The following is a 15,270-nucleotide window of genomic DNA, read 5'->3' as shown; positions in this document are numbered from 1 at the left end:
ACGATAATTTAGAGAAGAGGGGAGGAAAATAGATGTATCCCTGGAAAAAAGCTCAAATATAGCTCATAAAAAGCTAGAAAATGTTTATTATTACACAACCTCTCTCTTCAGGGAGAAGCACCTGTCTTCCCTCTGTGCTTGTATCCTCATCATAAACCTGTCAAATTGTAGAAAACTAGTTTAAAATATATAGTTAATCACTTTTACCTAAACTTCATAAATGAATTGAATATGGACGAAGTGCGGGTGCACATAAATATTTCATATGACGTACCATGAATTTTAAATGAATACTGCAAGTCTATTTACACAGTGCTTTTACTTTGATCTACAATTTTTAGCAATATGTGATGAAATAGAGCCACTGTGGCCAATTGATTATCATGGAATAAATAACAAGGTGAAACAAGCAAAGGTGTTGGAGTTTCACCCTGATGTTTTACTGGGTGAATCATTTAGCAGTGTAAAGGAATAGTTTTGGGAAATACACTTGTTTGCTTTCCAGGAGAGTTTGAAGCGGAGATAGAGATGAGAAGAAACTCTTGTCTGCACAGTAAATACAGTTGCTGGTTTGTGCAGCTGGTTGGCTCAGCTAAGCAAAGAGGAGACAGTCTGGCTCTGTTCAAAAGTCCTTAAATAAAAGCTCAGTGACATATTTATTGAATACACAAACTGAAGTGGAGCCGTTTCCCCTGTTCACGTCTTTGTGCTCGTGCAATCTCCTCATCGACAAAAACAGTGTATATTTCCAAAAATGTTGCATTATTCCTTTAATTAACTGAGTAGCTCCATCATGTTGAGCACAAATGTTTGCTGATAACAAACGAGCGTGTGTACTCTAATAGGATATTTCTATGTATTGACGACTGTTGCATTTTGTAGTAATAGTTCATTTAATAATAATCACAATTTTAAAATGATTTAAAAATCCTCATGGTGGGTACTGCTCAATCTGCCAAAACATTTGTATGTATTGAGTGGGAAGTTTTTTGTCTGTGTCTGAAAGGATCTGTGTGAAGTTGAGAAAATACCCCTAGCGATGCCATCAGGGTTAGTATTTCGGACTGGGTCTGGGAAATAAACTTTTTGTGTGTAAGATTTTCTTTTATTAATACAATGACAATAAAGACTATTCTATTCTATTCTATTATGTTCTATTCTATACAAAAGTTACAGTAAAAACAAGACAAGAAACATGGAGAAAAATGCAGGTAGCCTTCTGTAATTTCAGTAATTTCTGCTCATGTGCTCATCGTGCATGTATGTAAACGTCCGAAAACTACACATTTCCAACAGAAAGCAAGAGTGTTGTGTTTGAAAGACCTGTTGAGATACCAGGCACAACGAGTCTGACAAACAGATACAATCAAGGTGCATTATGGGAGGAGTGGGATCCACTGTTTTCGGAGCTTGACATACAGGAAATTGGGGAGCGACAATCATTATAGCTCAGCTCCTGCTGCATTGATTCTATTTTTAATGAAATCCATCTCTTCTAACTTCATTTCATATCATTTGAGAAGCACAATAATAATTTACCTGCAAGAACCAAAACAAAACAATTTTCCGGTATGTTGGCAGCCATGTTCATGTACTTTTATTTAGTCGATGTTAGATGACAGAAACTGTCTGGTGAGGTGGCCGAGTCTCTTTGAATTGTTGTTAGTATCCAATGTAGCTCATTGACTTCACAAAATATTTCAATCCATTTCAGTTTTTATAGAATCACATTTATTCATCTTATATGGACTTTCACCTGTGAAATAATAATGATACACAAAGTCTGAATGTGATTAAAACTGTGTGTAGTTACAGTGCTGGTTGATTTCAGATGGTTGTTAGCGACGAAAAAAATGTAAAACGAGATCCAACCGTTCAATCGTCCAATGAAAGAAACTGTTTCCTCCACTTTATCAGAGTATTTAAGAGCAATACCAGTTTTTTTTGTAATGTGTCTTTCTTGTGCGTTTGTCGTTCTGATACTTCAGACCATTGTGCATTGATTTAAATACAGGTATGTGTCATACGTTTTTATACAGATTCATTTCTGCCAGAAACACAGTAAATTCACAAAAACGACTGCATGCCTGTTCAAACCCCCTGAGGTGGCTCTTCTGTCAGACTGTGTTCAGACTTTAACAAGAAATGGCAACACTTCTGCTTCCTTCCCTCTAACTAATGTACAAAAGTAACAAGAGCAACATTTGAGAAGAGACGACAGACGTTTCTGTTCACGAGTCCCCACTGATGAGACTGATCAAAATCAAACATCACAACCACTGGTACTGTCCTTGAAGACGTGACATGTTAACATCATTAACTGTGACATATACATGTTGGAAAGCCAGTGATCTTTAAGTTCACTCCTCTTCTGTTTTTTTTTTTTTTTTAATCCCATTTCTTAGGCAGTTTGATGCAGATTTGACAAAATACGATTCCAAAGCATAACCTAGATATGTTGAAAGGTGACGCTGTGAGTGAAATTGAAATCCTTTATATTTAGGATCAGGTCTAAACTTAGACACTGTTACCTCTCACTGCACGTTTCACTGAATCGCTTCATCTCTTTGTCTGAGTCAGTGTCTCCACTTCGTGGAAATATGGATGTTCTAGAGCTTTCAGGGCAGATATTCGTTTCAAGGGGTCAAAGGTCAGCATGCTCTGTGGAGGAAACGATTGCAGGGTGTCATTGTCAGATTTCACATCTCAAATTAATAGTTTGACATTTTGAGAAATATTGGAAATACTGTTAATCACTCTTTTGACAAGGGTTAGATGAAGCTGAAGAAGCAGGTTAGGTTAGCTTAGCATAAAGCCTGGAAACAGAGCAAACAGTAAACCTCGCTCTATCCAGAGATAATAACAACAGATGCTAATGAGCCCCTTCAAAGTGTATTAATTCATATGTTACAACTTGTTTGTTTAACCCGTGAAAAAATAAAAAGTTAAAAAATGGCACTTTGGCAGACTCATCCTTCTGTACCAGTTGCTAGGCAACCAGCAGAAACTCCAGGCTGTTACTGGTTGAAAACGTTGAAAGAGAAAGCAATGTTCAATCACAATAATGAACTGAAATAAAAGGATGTATTGAACCTTGTTATTTCAATAAACTCTTACCTGCGAGTGCATTTTTATTATTTATAAAAACCTGTATTTTCTACATGACATTACATCAACAGGCAAAATATATGTATTTCAATGTATTTCAATGTGTTGGTAAATCACTGGTTCAATCCCAGCACTTCATGTGCTTATTTTGTTCCAAAAGATAAACCAAATACTAATCCATAAGAAAAGCTACAATTTTAGATATAGCTTTACTTTTATGAGCACTATGTAAATGATGCATAAATAATAACTTTCTTTAAATAAACTGCTGTATGGTCTGCACCAGGTTTAACTGGCTGATAATAACAAGGAGTCACAATTTTGCAGCAGGGACATTCTTCTGGCTTGTACTGAATAAAATCAGACTGAGAAAAGAAACTGAGGTTACTTATCTATTACTCCCCTTATTATAACTCAGCTGATAGTAAATCAGTTACCAGGCAGGAAGGACCGTCACAGTTAATCAAGACCCAAACCAAATCTTACCAGCAATAGTTGTGTCCCCTGCTCATTTATCTCTGAAACAAATTCAGCAATCGGGCGCGGCACGAGCGAGGGGAAGTGTTTTCTCGAGAGCGTCACGTCAGTCGGCCACTCGTCCTCTGGTGGCAAGCCGATCACTCTGAAACATTACATTATGCCAATGAACCGGCTGCAGTGTGAATCATCTACCAATACCACTCATCATCAAGCAAATGTGATGGGAAGCGTTTGTTACTCACTCAAAAATTTTTCCAAGTTGGTCCACTTCTGACTCTCCACAGAACAACGGTCTAAAAAATCAAAGCAATTATTAAGAGGTTAAATATCTTCACCCACACTGACCAACATTGTCATGCAGTGTGTACTTTCCACCAGCAGATGGAGCTACTGTTGGTATCACTAAACTGAAATGGAAGATATTGAAATGCGTCACTGAGGCAGCCCAGGCACAAATTACTTATCTGTTTAAATTGACTGATTATTACTTTTACTTGCAGATATTGAGACCCGAGCCTCCACAGAAGCAGCTGAATTATAAGTTTGGGGAGAACTATTATGGTAGAAGTCATTAACCATCAGAGTAAGATTTCCCAAAAGTTACAGACAATGTCCTCATGAGATACATATACAGGTACAATCTGAACAATCTGTTTACTGAGCCGCTGGTAAACACAGTGAACAGTCAAATCTGTCACAAGAGGATCTACAAATGAGAAACAAGCCCAGATATTTTAAACTGAGCATTATAAACATTTCCATAACTTCAAGCTGTTTAGGTATTTAATTAATTTTCACTCTCTGGACTAAATTTGAAAAAGTCAACACTGACATCAAGTGCAAGATGAGACGAGACTTTGATATTTACCCAAACTTTCTTTAACCTTAAACTAACCTTAGTTTAAATGTTTTAATAGCCTGAACTGAGCAACAAATAAGAGGCTATACATAACCTAAATTATTTGCCCTACGTTCCTCACCTATGATTTATGGGCAGTATAAAGAAAAAAACTGTAGTTTACACAAAAACGTTTAGAGTTAATTGACGTTAATCAAAAGTATTTGGCAGGGCAACAGTTTTTGGGTCAATGTGATAAAACAATGTGAAACTTCAACCTACAGGAAATCTCAAATTAATGAGTCGGGTCACCACCACACTGTATTGCACTTATTGGGCATAAGCCTCATTTCTCTTTTGACAAAACAGCACAAAATTCTGTTCATGTTATCTAGTGACTGTTTTTAGACCATGATTAAAACAATGACGCAAGTAGAAACAAAGACAGAGATGATAATCTAATCATAAGAAAGCCATAATGTTTCTGTGTTCTTCATCTGAGCGTCATCCTGATGACTCACTTGCGTCGGAACATCTCAGCGAAGATGCAGCCGGTGCTCCAGATATCTACAGGTGTGGCATAACTGGACTGTAGCAGAACCTCAGGGGGCCGATACCACAGTGTCACCACCTGACAGGCACAAACACTGAGTCCATCAACACTGAGTAAAACCAGCTCATACCTGCACGTAGAGGATGAATTAAAGAACTATACTGGTGGTTTGCAGGTTTTGGCTGATTAGTGATGAAAATTTGAAACTTTCAAAGTGGCCAATTTTTTATTTAATTTAATTAAAGTATGAATAAAATAAAATAAAGATATTAGCAAGCTTGTCGTTTTAGCTTAGACTGTGAACCAGGTCTGCATTCAGCTCAGATAAAACGTAGCTAAATGTTTTTTAAAAGGAAATGGTTGAGAAGGTCATTCTTGGCGTTCTTGTGGAAGAAATGTCAGACGGAGATGACATGGGTTTAATCCTGGCCTTTTTAAAATGGTGAGGATTCCATACGCGTCACTGCTGATTGGGCACCATGTCGTTCAGCCCAGAAACAACGGAGCAAAAACATTTTGAAATTGAACATGCTCCTGGTAAACATTAGCTACCTGCTAAACTTCAACATGTAAGCACAGTCACTGTGAACATAGAGCTCCTAAGAGCTGCTAGCATGACTACAGACTTTTGATAAAAGTGATTCTTAAAAGAAGCTCAACTCATCATCAATAAAATCATCACATCCTTGCCATGTTAGTGGGTAATTGTTAAAAGGCACCTGTGAAGACACGATCGTCAATGAAGAATTTAAGTGCAATTTAAGCAAATAAAAAAACTTCAGTATCATAGGTTGGTTTTCTAATTTTCAGTTGGCTAAGGATTAATTCATTTCAGTTTGATTCTGTCTTGTCAGAAAAACGACATGGTCCAGGTGTGACCTCACCACAGGAGTGAGAGCCATGTGGCAGCTGTAGATCCGGGCCAGTCCGAAGTCGGCCAGCTTCACCTGGCCCCCGCTGGTCACCAAGATATTCTCGGGCTTCAGGTCTCTGTGCATGACGCGGTTAGAGTGAAGGAATGCAAGACCACACAGCAACTGCCTCATCAAGTCCTGAATAAAATCACACACAGACATATTTTAAAATTGAAACCAAATATTTCAACAGATTTAGCTTTGGAAAAAAAGGGTTTTACGCCTGACTAATAAAACACTACATACTTTCCATATTTCTTCTGCCTTGTGACTAATTTGACATATTACACAGTTTGGTTTAGACATTGTTTCTCACTTTAATGCGGTCGGGAGATAATCCCGGAGCTGGAGCTCTCTCGAGGTATGTCTTGAGGTCTTGGTCCACATGCTCAAATACCAGAGTGACTTTAGTTTCCTGGTCCGACCTCTTGGTGGCACATACGTCCATAAGCCTGGCAGGCACATCAGAAACAGAGGTTTGTGTGAGAGAGTCGTCCACACTGGTTTTAGTGAACAAAGGCTGAAAAACTTACCTGACTACATTTGGGTGGTCAAACTGCTCCAGCCGTCTCAACAGAGCCACCTCTCTGACTGTGGAGATGGGCAGGCCATTCTGGTCTGTCTGGACGCGGACGCTCTTCAGAGCGACGAACTGCCCGCTCTCCGTGTCTCTGGCCTTATAAACAGTCCCGTAAGCGCCTCCTCCGATCTCTGCCACTGGCTCATACTGGAAACTGGTGGCGTTGGCCATTGCCAAGTTCAAAGAGACTAAGGGACACACACACACACACACAAACACACACAAAGCCGATTCACAAACTACAAATGCTTGTAATAAAAACAACAAATTGAATCAGGACAATGCTTTGTTGTATTATCTGAATTCAATGACACCACTTGCAGTTTGAAACTGTTCTACTGGAAATGAACTGGGACATCACATCCTTACATCACTACATGATACAAGGTAACACAGACACAAACGCCCACTACCTCTCTTCTTTAAGCTCATCTCAAATGTCGATCAAAAGGTCCCTTGACTCATCTCTACAGATATAGCAGGTATAGTTGCAACAAAAGTAAACCACAGCAGAGTATTGCAGAAGATACATTTGCTCCATTTATAAGAATGAAATGAAAAGAAAATATAAAGGCACATAAAACATCAAGGAATAAGCCCCAAAGCTCATAGATCTGAGATAAATGGCTACCTTTTATAGCCGTTTGAGGGTTTTTTTGTTAATGTCTGTTAGCAGGTATTATGATGAACTCTCAGTGAACTCTTTAGCTGTGAGGGAAACTGTTGGATCCTCTGCAGTAAAGACAGAGCAGTCCTCAGGCTGAGAGTAAACACGTCACTGAAGCTGAATTCATTGTCATTTCCTCTCCAAATACTCCACATCCAAACTTAATGGATGCTCCTTAACTGCTCTTGTGCTTTAACATCCATTTTTAAATGAGGAGAAAATCTATTTTGGGTCAGGCTGCCTCTGATGGTGATGAAAGAAGATGCCTTCAGATTTAGACCTCATGAGGACTGAGCATGTAAAATGTTGAGTCCTCCTGCAGCAGCGGAGGGTTCGGAAGCGACCCCAACCTTTGCTGCATGTCCTCCACCATTCTCTCCACATTTTACTATCCTGTCAATAGAGGCAAAATGCCCTATAAATAATATTCGTCATACAGTAGCACTGCCTTTTGTTTTATTCACAGACATGTATTCAGACTCTTCTAAAGGCCTCAGCTTGTTACTTGGACAACATTGTCAGTGCTGAAGTTCTTCAGTGAGTCCTCGGCTGCAGGACGCATCAGTGTGAGGAATCCGTCACAGCAGCTTCTAACGCAACAAGCAGTAAACCACTGTCGCTCATCTCCACAAAGATAGACAGGAGGATTTTTTTCTGCTCAAATTTAATCTGTGAAGCTATTGTCAACCAGTGGTTACAGCAGTTGGTTCCAGTGCTGGTGTATACATGAGAGGCAAAATTAAACAGAGACATGTTCTACAGCTAAACAACCTGGTAGATGTGCCAAGGAGCTGACAAGGCCATTTCCTGCTCTGTGCTAAATGTTCATTTGTAGTTACAACTAGAATTACTGTTGTGCAGTAGTATGCCTCTGCCAACCAGTGCATATCATCTGTACAATAACCAGCTGTAACATTCATTTACACTCTATGATGTAACCTTTCAACCCCAGTTTTATAGCATCTGCCTTTTTCTTTTCATTTTAGCTCTTATTGTACAATACTTGTTTTATATATCACAGTTTTAAATGTAATCTCTCAGTGCAATAATTTTTTTCTCTACCATATATATCACAAGTGCAATTCCTCTATTTATATGTATAGCTTCTGTCTGATGTTTATAATTTTATATTTTTATTTATTTTCGATCCATTTTTTTCTACATATGTGTACTTATGCAACTGCAATAAGGAAATTTCCCCTCTGTGGGATGAATAAAAAGTCTGAATCGGAATCTGAATTTAGTCCCACCAAGTATTATTTGAGTTATTGTATTTACAATAATGTGAGGTCACAATGGCCTTGACCTTTTACCAATGAAATCTAATTGCTTAATTTGTGAGTCTAAGTGAACATTTGTGCCAAATCTGAAAGCATTCTCTCAAGGCACTCCTCTGATAAAGTGTTCACAGGGTTAATGGGTTTGTGAGGTCACTGTGAAAACCAAAATCTTATCAGTTTATTTGTTTGATGATCAATTGAACATTTTGGCCATATTTCGAGAAATTCCCACGCCTGATCATGAGTATTATTAATAAAATCTATCATAGAATGCAATTTATAGAAGTGCATATTGTGATAGTGAAAACTTTCTCAAAATACAACAGCAGAATAACATGTCTGTCAACCCCAAAGAAATTTTAAAAGCTTTTAGATGAGTCTGTAACTTGATCTGCCTTTTGGTGCTTGGCTGGGAGTTTACAGAGGGTTTATCTGAGGCTGCATCTGGGAATGTCACTGGTGAGAAATGTTAAAAGAGAAGTTGTGGGCAAATAAAACCTAAACAATGACGCTGAAAGATGCTCCACAGCGCAGAGCAGGAAATCCAGAGTCAGGTGATAATTCTCTCCACAGTTTGTCCCATTTCAGAATGCATGTAGTAATTTGTCCCATGACAAATATAAAGTATTTATTGATGCAGCTTTAACATACTATAAAGAGGGAAAATCTGTGTATTTCAATATCATCCTGGCAGCAGCAGTCAGCTATCATTGCAGCTAAGTGCCCAGGGTTTTATGGATGGTTGTGTTGGCCTCTACCAGACTGAAGCCTCATCAGAGCTCTCCAGGTACTCAGGGGGACAAGTGTTGAAATATGTGACATATTTTAAATCATATCCACAATGGAATTAATGAATGCTCTTCTGTATTCACAAAATGTTTTATAACCCATGAGCTGCAGGATGAAGTACCGACCTCCTCCAACAGGTCAAATGACTCACTGAATGAGACGCCATTTTAAAGCAAATATACTTGACATGGGATTTGTTGGCCAGCACTCTGCCAGCACAGGAAACACCTTCAACCACTCAACTCAAATAGCTTTCTGTCCCCTCAGTCACCTGCCAGGCTTCATCCATCTCCTTCCTCCCCTTTGTTTAAATCTCGGCCGGTCTAATCTGTCAGAGCAGTTTGGTGCAGGGGCAGCGAGCTCAGCACTGTCTCACCCTTCTTAACTCAATTGAATCTAATATATAATCATCCAAAGGTGGTGGTGTCCAGTTTTCTGTGTATTTTAGAATATCTTAAATTTAAGCTTCTTCCTCTGTGATAATTTGGATTGAAGAGGCAAAAATGTGCGGTATGTGACCAGAGATGAAACATCTGATTTACTTGGTTTCAGAGAATGTTTAATCCGTTTGCCTCCTGTTACATTTTCTAACCAGATTCAAACAGTTTCTTGTATGTGAGGCTTTAATCCTCTATTTTCCCCAAAACTACCTAATCTTTGGGATTTGAACTGTCGATTGGATAAAATAGATGTGAATATCTGTATCTGTCGCCTTGGGCTCTGGAAAATTGTTGTTTGCATATTCCACTACTCTCTGACTTTTCATAAACTAAACGATGAAGGACACAATCAACAAAATAATGGGTTTATTGCTCAGTCAAGACAATGCCAGTCCACATGATAGGAGATAACATGATTCTTCAGACCGAGCCGAATTCTTTCATTGCTCCATGGTCATGTTCTGACGCTCACATGCTGACACTAGGTGCTTTCAGTGGTGGACACTCTGACCACTGTGCGGCTACACAACCTCACATGGATCGAGCTGTGATGCACTGTGTTGTAACAGATTTCTATTGTAGCCAGCAATATGGTTGTCAGCAGTTTACAGAAACTCTTCAGTAGGATAAGACCACACAGGCTGGACTTTGCTCCCAACATGCATCTCTGCGCCTTAGGCACCAGCTGAACGTTTGGATCAAATTTGAATTTGTTCCCTCATGGCATTCTTGAGATATCCCCAGCATGGAGGCATAAAAGTATTACTCCAGCTATAAGGAGTGGGTTATATGAATTCCAATCTTTATTCACTTGATGCAATTTTATTTTATATCAGTGCTAGTATCTAAAATATCTGTTCATGACTGTCACTGGTTTAGCAGTGGTCCTTCTTTGGGCCACTTTCAATAGGAACGGACCACTGCTAACCAGGAAGACTCCAACAAGACCAGCCATTTTGGAGAATCTCTGATCCAAACATGTTGGCATCGCTATCTGATCTTTGTCAGAGTCGCTCAGATCCTTATGCTTGTCCAATTTTATACATCAACTTCAACAACTGACAGTTCACCTGCTGCCCAAATGCTATTGTAGCAAGAAAATCAATGTTATCTTCTTTACCTTTCTTTTAACGCTGTTGCTGATTGGTGTACTTTAACTGTGACTGTGGTAGAAGAAATGTGCAAATATTAAGAAAAACTGAACTACCAACAGAAAACGTTTCAGTAACATACTTAATCAAATAAAATACAAATATACAGAGTCAATGTTGACTGTAGCAGGAAATGTGCCTTCTTTGGTCTGATTTTTAAGATTCAGATGATTTGGTGAATCGTATTCCAAACATATCCATTCTCAAGTTATTTAGTGCAGTGGTTCTGTGTTGCATAAATACTGGATCACAAACTGGTGAAAGTGAACGTGATGTCAACTGAGACAGGGCTTCAACATGTTATGGTCAAAGGGTTAAATAATGCTGCTACACAACAGTTTTTGAAGGTGTCAATATTAACTGCAGGTAATAGGATGAAGTTATGTTGCATTATTCATGTTGAACACACCACATGTCTTCCTCTTATGCAAAGAGTTGAGTCAGAGTGTCTGCAGACAACAATCTGTCAGCATTCTTGTTCCTGCCAACAAAATTCATGTGGGAACTCAGCTGTGAACTAACCTTTCCCTCCTGCAAAATATGATAAAACCTAGGAAACATTTTTACGCAACACTGCTCTTTTTCTGAGCAGACTTTTCAGGGACCATTATTAAAAATCTACAATTTATTTTCTTTTATAGAGATCTGTTTTTAATTCTTCTTAAAAAATGTTCACAGTTTCTCAGTACTTCTCAATGTTTGTGTTTCATCCGATTCCTAAATATATCTCAAGGCCACTATTAAACTATAACTTTACTACTGCATGTAACTACCACATTATTCAACATAGGAAAAAAAAGGTTCTGTGATCTGGTGGCAGGAATCTAAACTGATTAACTAATATTTTAAATATGAACTAAAAAGTTTTTTTAACAGTTTCACAGTTTCAAATTACACACAGACAACAAGCTAAGCAACTTGCATTTACAAATCTGTGGCACATATTTAATAAAATGTGAAATAATGACAGTGTTTATTTTACTAACAGTATTGTTTAAATTTATTTCTTTACAATGATTTAACTACTTCAACATGCACTTCAAACCGAAAGCATCTTCTTGATTTAATCTGGGCTGTTTATTAATTTAATCTCTGTCCTTTTATTGATTTGTTGTCTTGCTTTATTAAGCACTTTTGAAGAGTGGGATTTGATTTAAGTTTATTATATTGTTATCAGACACATCTATTTTCTTATGACACCATAATTAAGATGTTAACTTGTTGCTTTTATGTCATAAACACAGAAACACAAGAGAAAACTTCTTTGAATTCATAATTCTAAAATATTTATATAGAACAAACTTAACAACAGTCTCACAATTTCCAGGTAATTGTAACTTTCAAAAAATGAAATATGTCGACTAAGAATAGTTTTTCAACATTTGCATGATAGTATCATCCAAAAACAATATAACATATGTGCTGTGTCCTCATATTTAATGTTATTTTATAAGCTGAACGATGATAATATCACAGTGCAGCTCTCGTGGGCAGGCTCTAGTCATTCTCTACTGTACACATTTTTCAGATGTTTACCGTTCCATAAAAGTCCTGTTGCAACTGATTTTGGGAGTTTACCATCAACTCACTGTGAGAGTGCAACATTCCTCGGCAGGTTGTGTGGCAACAGCTGTGGGAGGCAGCAGAGCCACAATAGAGCCACAAAGTTTGACAAATACAGAAATAGTTGAGGGGAGAGAGAGAGAGAGAGAGAAGAGGGTTATTTGGGCCTTTGCTATAAAATGTCAAAGTGCTGAAAGTCACTTTTACAGTTGAAAATCTGCCATGTTGACCATTGCCGATCTGCCATGACATGTGGACTATCAAATGAATCAATCAATTGCATTTTTAGCTCAACACAGCCTAACAGGTCTTTTCATGTGTTTTTGTGGATGTTTGTCAGTGCATGTCTGGATCTTGTTTTTGTCTTCTTTTACTTTTTTTTACCAAATTGCCTCGGGGTTTAATAATGTTGCGTTCTATTGTATTGTATATATTGATGTATTATGTTGTATATGTTGATCTATAATATTGTACCGTATATACTGATGTATCGTGATGTATTCTGTTTGATGCCTCTACCTCAAGTGATTGATCTGCATTGGGTCAACACCTCTAATGACTGCGATGTCTCTCATTTCGCAAAAGAGCTAAACATTACATTTGACCTGAAACTTTTCCAGTGAATCAAAGAAACATCCTGTTGAAAGTCCTTCACTGTGAATGATCAGGCTTGTTGTGGTCTTCATGCTTCCTCTCCTCTACAGGAAGTGCTCGGGCTGTGTGTATGACTTGTCACCCTGAAAACATCTCCACAGTTCCTCTCCTGCAGTCTCACATCAGGGCCAGACACTTTGTTTTTTCTTTTTTAGCACAAGACCTGGAAGTTAGTGCCCCTGAGGCCATTAACCTGTGAGGGCAGCTATTGATCAGCAGCCTGTCACTATTGATTATCAGACATCACTCCCACTCATTCATTTAGGAGCTTGGTCGAGTCACTGCCGGACACTGGGGGCCGGTGGGCGGAGAGCAGCGGGGCAGAGGAAGCTCTTCTTGTCCCGACACGTGGTGCTCCTCCATAGCGCTCCTTTGTGAATTAAAGTGGAGACAAAGTGCAGCAGCTACAGGCCACAGACTTCTCCTCCTTCACCCACATGTTGACTGACGTGGCGGAGGGAGCGGAGAGGAGACAGATCGCCGCTTCTCTCCCCCACTCACACGCACATCCACATGATATAACCCCCCCGCTGTGCCTCACACACATGACTTGAAGCAGATGTTGGACTTACCTCGTCTGTTCGCCCCGAGAGGAAGCTCGACTCCTTCAGCTCCGAGAGGAGGACATGCTCACTAACGTGCCACGTATCGTCCCAGCTCCCACAGCCCCGGCCCGGAGCAGGCAGGTCGGGTCCAGACGGAGGAGTTCACAGGGTCTGAGGTGGAGAACACTCAGTCCAGCGAAATGATTTTAGGCCTCCACTGTGTGTGTGTGTGTGTGTGTGTGTGTTTCTTTTCTCTTCCTCCAGCCCGCACTCTTTCAGTCGCTTCCTGTGGAGGAGGAGCCAAAGTCTGCAGCAGCACATCATGTATGAAGAAGAAGTTAAAGCTGCTGGGTCACAAAACTTCAATCCTCTGAGAGACACAACGAGGAGAAACCTACCACAACCAGGAAGCTGAGTTCAGGACAAATTCAAGAGAAATGGCGATAACGATTAAAGAGAGTCAAATAAAAGAGGTCAAACAATTAAAAACAGCAGATATACTGTATACAAATGTGAAAATAAGAGTATGGGACATGGTGTGACCTGGTCAAATATTTTATTTAAAGGCACTTGTAAATCCAAAACTTTTCAACCCTTTTCAAAATAGAGTGCTGAGTGTTTTGTGATCTTTGTTGTTGTCTCCACATGTCAGATTATTTTAGTGGTGACAGTTTCCATATGTAGCATTTATTAGCAGTTTATAGAAATAAATAAATTGAAGTACAATATAATGTAATTGTGAGAAATTGTGCAATTGTATAAATAATAATAAACCTTGTATTATTATTGGTAGTAGTAGTTGTATTATCATTGGTTTTTTTATAATAATAATTATTAGTAGTAGTTGTACTAGTATTTGTATGATTATTTACAGCACATCATGTATGAAGAACAAGCTGCTGGGTCACATTAACTTTAATCCTCTATAAGTAATTTTTATCAAATGTAGAGAGGTGAGGCAGTCTTATTTATAAAGCACATTTCATACACAGAGGTGGATTCAGGGTACCGTACATGAACAACACAGACAAAATGAAAATAAAAGACAGTAAAGAGCTTGAAAGAGGACAATAATACTATAATAATAATAAGGCAGGTCTTGTCTCAGGAAATTTCATCACAAGGCATACAGTCTGTCCTATTAAATCACAGGGACCCATCACATTGGAAACAGGAGCCTGATGCTGAAGAAGTTGAATGAAGACATTAAGACACTTAAATATGTTATTTTATTTTTATGTTTATTTTAATATATGACTTTTCAAATTGTCTTCAATGGAAAAAGCTTTGTAGTCGTCATGTGTTTAATTTAATAACATGAATTTAAACAGAAGCTTTCAAAGTTACCTACTCAAACCTTTACCATACTTCCCTGCAACACTCACCCCTTACCCTAACCTAAGCCCCATGAAACAAATAAATATACAAATAAAATTTGATTGATTGATTGATTAACCTAAACCAAACTTCAAACATATCCTCGCCTTAAAATGTGATGATTTAAACTTTTGGGGAGTTGTCAAATGTCCCCCATAGGGAAGTCCAGGCCCAATAATCTGACTGTGTATATAGATTTACGTCCTAATTGGAATAACACATTCTGTGGATCATGGATTAAAGATGATCGTAGATTATGATTACAACCAGATTGCTTAATATCTGTTCACAAATATACCATTATAGGCAATTACACTAGCATTTCAATTAT

The 15,270-nt window shown here is 38.5% G+C and overlaps 1 protein-coding gene across 1 annotated transcript; it reads right to left on the bottom strand.

Moving 5' to 3' along the window:
* Positions 1-1,708: 1,708 nt before the first annotated feature.
* On the bottom strand, positions 1,709-13,899 carry cdk4 (cyclin dependent kinase 4). The gene is made up of 8 exons (XM_020087061.2): positions 13,590-13,899; positions 6,427-6,661; positions 6,210-6,345; positions 5,864-6,031; positions 4,948-5,057; positions 3,831-3,881; positions 3,595-3,730; positions 1,709-2,661 (listed from the first exon to the last, which is right to left on the bottom strand). Exons 2-8 carry the CDS (start codon positions 6,642-6,644, stop codon positions 2,560-2,562), a joined length of 921 nt encoding a protein of 306 aa, XP_019942620.1. The 5' UTR covers positions 6,645-6,661; positions 13,590-13,899; the 3' UTR covers positions 1,709-2,559.
* Between the last annotated feature and the right edge of the window lie 1,371 nt (positions 13,900-15,270).

The sequence above is a fragment of the Paralichthys olivaceus genome, chromosome 2, assembly GCF_024713975.1.
Source record: "Paralichthys olivaceus isolate ysfri-2021 chromosome 2, ASM2471397v2, whole genome shotgun sequence".
Classification (NCBI taxonomy): domain Eukaryota; kingdom Metazoa; phylum Chordata; class Actinopteri; order Pleuronectiformes; family Paralichthyidae; genus Paralichthys; species Paralichthys olivaceus.
The sequence above is the reverse complement of the archived record's forward strand: the minus strand, read 5'-3'. Positions and strand labels throughout refer to the sequence as shown.

Bases quoted from the DNA above. Each gene is read 5' to 3' on its own strand.
- cdk4 (XM_020087061.2), bottom strand. From the start codon at position 6,644: ATGGCCAACGCCACCAGTTTCCAGTATGAGCCAGTGGCAGAGATCGGA. The intron at 6,346-6,426 runs GTAAGTTTTTCA...TGTGCCTGCCAG, and splicing joins GACCACCCAAATGTAGTCAG to GCTTATGGACGTATGTGCCA. The intron at 5,058-5,863 runs GTGAGGTCACAC...TGTGCCTGTCAG, and splicing joins ACATGGCTCTCACTCCTGTG to GTGGTGACACTGTGGTATCG.